The sequence below is a fragment of the Poecilia reticulata genome, linkage group LG4 (genome assembly GCF_000633615.1).
Source record: "Poecilia reticulata strain Guanapo linkage group LG4, Guppy_female_1.0+MT, whole genome shotgun sequence".
In the NCBI taxonomy this organism is placed as follows: Eukaryota; Metazoa; Chordata; class Actinopteri; order Cyprinodontiformes; family Poeciliidae; genus Poecilia; species Poecilia reticulata.
The window spans coordinates 22,793,878-22,797,692 of record NC_024334.1 but is presented as its reverse complement, the minus strand read 5'-3'; the positions used below and the strand labels follow the sequence as shown (position 1 = coordinate 22,797,692).

At 38.6% G+C, this 3,815-nt stretch overlaps 1 protein-coding gene across 2 annotated transcripts in view; it reads right to left on the bottom strand.

Moving 5' to 3' along the window:
* Positions 1 to 977: 977 nt before the first annotated feature.
* Positions 978 to 3,815, bottom strand: part of fgf22 (fibroblast growth factor 22) — a 24,357-nt gene continuing 21,519 nt past the window's right edge. For both annotated transcript variants that reach the window (XM_008407208.2, XM_008407209.2), the window contains 2 exons: positions 2,808 to 2,911; positions 978 to 1,394 (listed from right to left, as the gene is read on the bottom strand). In XM_008407208.2, the coding sequence (XP_008405430.1) occupies positions 1,200 to 1,394; positions 2,808 to 2,911 (299 nt within the window). In that variant the 3' untranslated portion in view covers positions 978 to 1,199. The remainder of the gene's footprint in view (positions 1,395 to 2,807; positions 2,912 to 3,815) is intronic.

The window sequence follows — 3,815 nt, the reverse complement described above, 5'->3', positions numbered from 1 at the left end:
TGACTTTAAGTTATTTGAGTATTTTAGTTTGATTAGGGATCATGGTCTGTAATATTTCACGAATAAAATGGCCCAAGGATGGTAGAAAATATCCCTCTGGAGAGCACAAATGTAGGTCAGTGTGAAACATCCCATGGAAGATGTTCGAGTTTACTCCATTCCTTTCTTCTTTTAAATGAGCAAAACTAAAAAACATATGAAATAACAAAGGGGCAAAATGGCCAGCACCAAACCCCTACTGTCAGATTTTTTTTCCATGACCTCTTAGATTCAACTCATTCCTCTTTTTAAGCTGTGATTTGACTTATAAAGTAAGAAGTATCAAGTTCAACATAAAAAAAATGGTTTAATACAATGGTTCACCAATATATGAAGTAGTGCTTAACACAGTAAACTACTACTATATGCAATATGTAGAATTATTTTGCACCTTATGATGTTATTTTTCTCATGCAACATATTTAAAAAAAAAATTTATTTGTTGTTTTATTTATTTGTTTTGAATTTTATATCTTCAATTAGTTTAAAGAAGTGACTACTGCCTAAAATGTCTTTTTTTGTTGTTTTTGCTTTATATACACAGAGCAGTTGTATCACATAATCTTAATCTGAAGGTTATTCACATCATTGTGATAAACTCTAAAACTGGTTGATGTGTATGGTTTAAGATTTTGATGTCTTTGAACCTGCTTGAAAATGAACAGAGCAAAACCCCAGTGTCTTCACCTTTCCCTCTGATTTAAAACTATTTTCTAATTGCTCTTTTTCTTAATACCTATCTGTAGACATGATGCCTCTCACATCTTTCGATGCAGTTTTCACACACACACAAATGTGGAAACTGTGAAGAAAAACACTATATATATATCTATATATCTATATAGATATATAGATATATCTATATATCTATATATATATCTATATATCTATATATATATAGATATATATATAGATATATATATATATATTTTTTTTTTTTGTCGAACTGCACTGTTTTATATTAACCTCATTAGAATATGCAGAAAATAACTTAAGAAGCAGATATCCTAACTCTAAAATGTTACAGAGCTCAGCAAATGTACATTTATGTAACATGAGGATGGATAAATAAAAAGGAAAGAGTGTTGTCACATCTAGATCAGTACTAATGTGAGGGGAGCGGGTAAGCCGGGCAGCTGCCTGGAAGAGTTCAGACGCGCCTAGGAGGGAAGCATGGGCAGGAAGTGAGTGGACGGGTGCCTTCGCCGAGCCTTGTGACCTCGCCGTGGTTTCCCGCGTCCATTCAGTGAAACAAACATCTGCCTGCCGCCGTGCTTCCAGCGAAGCGAGGCGTACGTGTTGTAGCCATTTTCCTCGATGCGTTCTTTGAACTTGCAGCTTGGGCTGTACTTCACCTGCGGTCAGACAGAGGAAGACGATTAAGGATGTTAGCAGAAAGGCCTGCATCTCAACATTGACGGATTTTCCGGCTGTGCCATCAAAGGCCAGCTTCCAAGACGTCCTTTAAAGGTCACGGTCTGTTGTTGCACTGAGAGATTTTCCAGGTGTTTGCAGATGTTGCAATGGGTGTATTTTCCTATTGCAGATATTTTCGATTATGTCATTATGTCAACTTTTAAATTGAAAATAATGAGAATTAATAGGTCCTCAAGTAGATGTGCCTCATTGGTCAATGAAAGAATTATCGTACAATCATTGGCCACTTCATCAGGTATATCTTGCTGGTGTGCGATCAAAACTTTTTGGACTTTTCATCTTCTTTACTTCTGTGCGGCATAGAGTTAACACAGATTCAGAAGTAATTCTCAGATATTTTTGCCTATCTGGACATAACGTTATCACAACACACTTGTTAGTTGTATTTTATTTAGCTCTGCTGACTTTTGGGACTACTGGAGTATAGAAAACTGATTGTCATGCTCAAGAAATCAGAACCTGAGAGACATGGCCTGCAACAGTACTCAAATAGGCTATGCTTAAAAAATGCCTACTTGGTATGCCCAAAGTGTGCCTACAAAAAAATCTGAACTATTTCACCGCCCAAAACAATCTTCAATAAACTTATTTTGCTCAGTTCATTACTTTATCAGTAGGTAGCAATAGTTTGTGATCTAGTTTTTGAGTCCTGACAACAGTCAGGATTTTTAAAAACTAATCCTTTTCTAATCTTTTTTTTTTTTGTTGGAAGGATATTCTTTTGGTACAAAATCCAGACCACATCCAATCCACTTGTATGTGGGCACTTCCTGCCTCTTATGACAGCAAGACGTTCTGGTGTTGTGTTCCAGATTGCCATCACGCTGCCAAACAAGATCTTCACTGTGATGCCCAAACCTTCCATGAATCTCTTGGAGTTAATACATTGGATCCCCAATGTATTAAATGTATAAAGTTTTAGTGCAGGGTGTGTCCCTTTTCCGCATCAGTACTTGTTGACTGATATTTCCTTTAAGATGTTAGTGCAGTAGACATCACACATTTCGTGTGTCTGATTTTAACAATGAAAGGTGATTATGTTTGAAACCTTGCTATGCCAAACAACAATTGGCAAGCACTTAAATCCCAGCCCAGCTGGCTCTTTGTCCCTGTCCAGTGTTTTCTTTTCTTTTTTCTATCATCTATTTTAACAGTGTAACAAGCTGGTTGAGGATGCACGTATAGATGTGTGACACTTTGGCCTCTCTTTTTTTGACTTTCTTGTAAAATGTTCCCATGCAATTCATCTTGGGTGCCTTTTCTACCCTCCCCAATGACTAGACCTGGAAGCCTTGAGCTCCAGAAGCAATGTCGTAAGGCTGTATACGCACCGATCCAAAGAGCGTGCCTTTCTTGGACATTGCTAAGTACAGGCCGGTACTGACAGATTTGATGGCAACAACTCCCACGCTGACAGAGCGGATTTCCATCAAGCCTGAAAAACAAGAGAAGGGACAAGAGTCTGGGTTAGAGTCATTAAGGTTTTCTTTGTTTTACAATCAAAAGCCTCTCTGCTGCTGTAAGACAGATATGATCATTCTTGATATGATGCAAATTCTGTAGCAAATACACACCTGCAGCACACCATCGTCTGAACCTGCGCATTCCATGTGGCTTTGCTACATGCATCAATAAAAATCCTCTTTCCTCAGGATGTGACACTTCATCCTGCTCCTGCAAGTGTTGTTTACTAAAGGAAATAAAGCCTATGTGTCTCTGCCACTTAAGTGGGCTCTCCAACCACTTAGAGATTTCAAACAAGGGCCACGTGGTCTGCTTTTAATCTGGATAAGAAAATAGCCGCCACAGCCACGACAGGAAGGTTTCCGTGGTTGCCTCCAAGCATCCTGAATAGGAGTTGATTGAAGTAGATAGTGGTTGTTTGCTAGCTCACACCTTCAAAAGAGAGCCTTGATGTGGTTGCCTATATAGGATCGATGTGAAACCTTTTTTTTTTTGTTACTGTGAATCATGCAGGTACTTGCAGGAAAACTAGACTAATATCTGTTGCATGTTTGTGCATAGATTCTACACTTCTTTGTGTGTAGAATCTATACACAAAGTCAGTAGAACAGGGCTGGGCAGTCCTGGTCCTCAAGGGCTGGTGTCCTGCGGCTCTCAGCTGTCTCCCTGGTCCAACACGCTTCATTGAAATAGCTGAATCACCTCCTAAGTGCAGTCAAGTTCTCTAGAGTCCTGCTAATGACTTCATTATTTGACTCAGGTGTGTTGAAAAAGAGAAGCATCTAAAAGTTGCAGGACACATTTTCTTTTACTACTATTATTAACTTGCTGGTTGCTGCTAAAGAAAAGTACCCACACAGCATGCCACTATATAT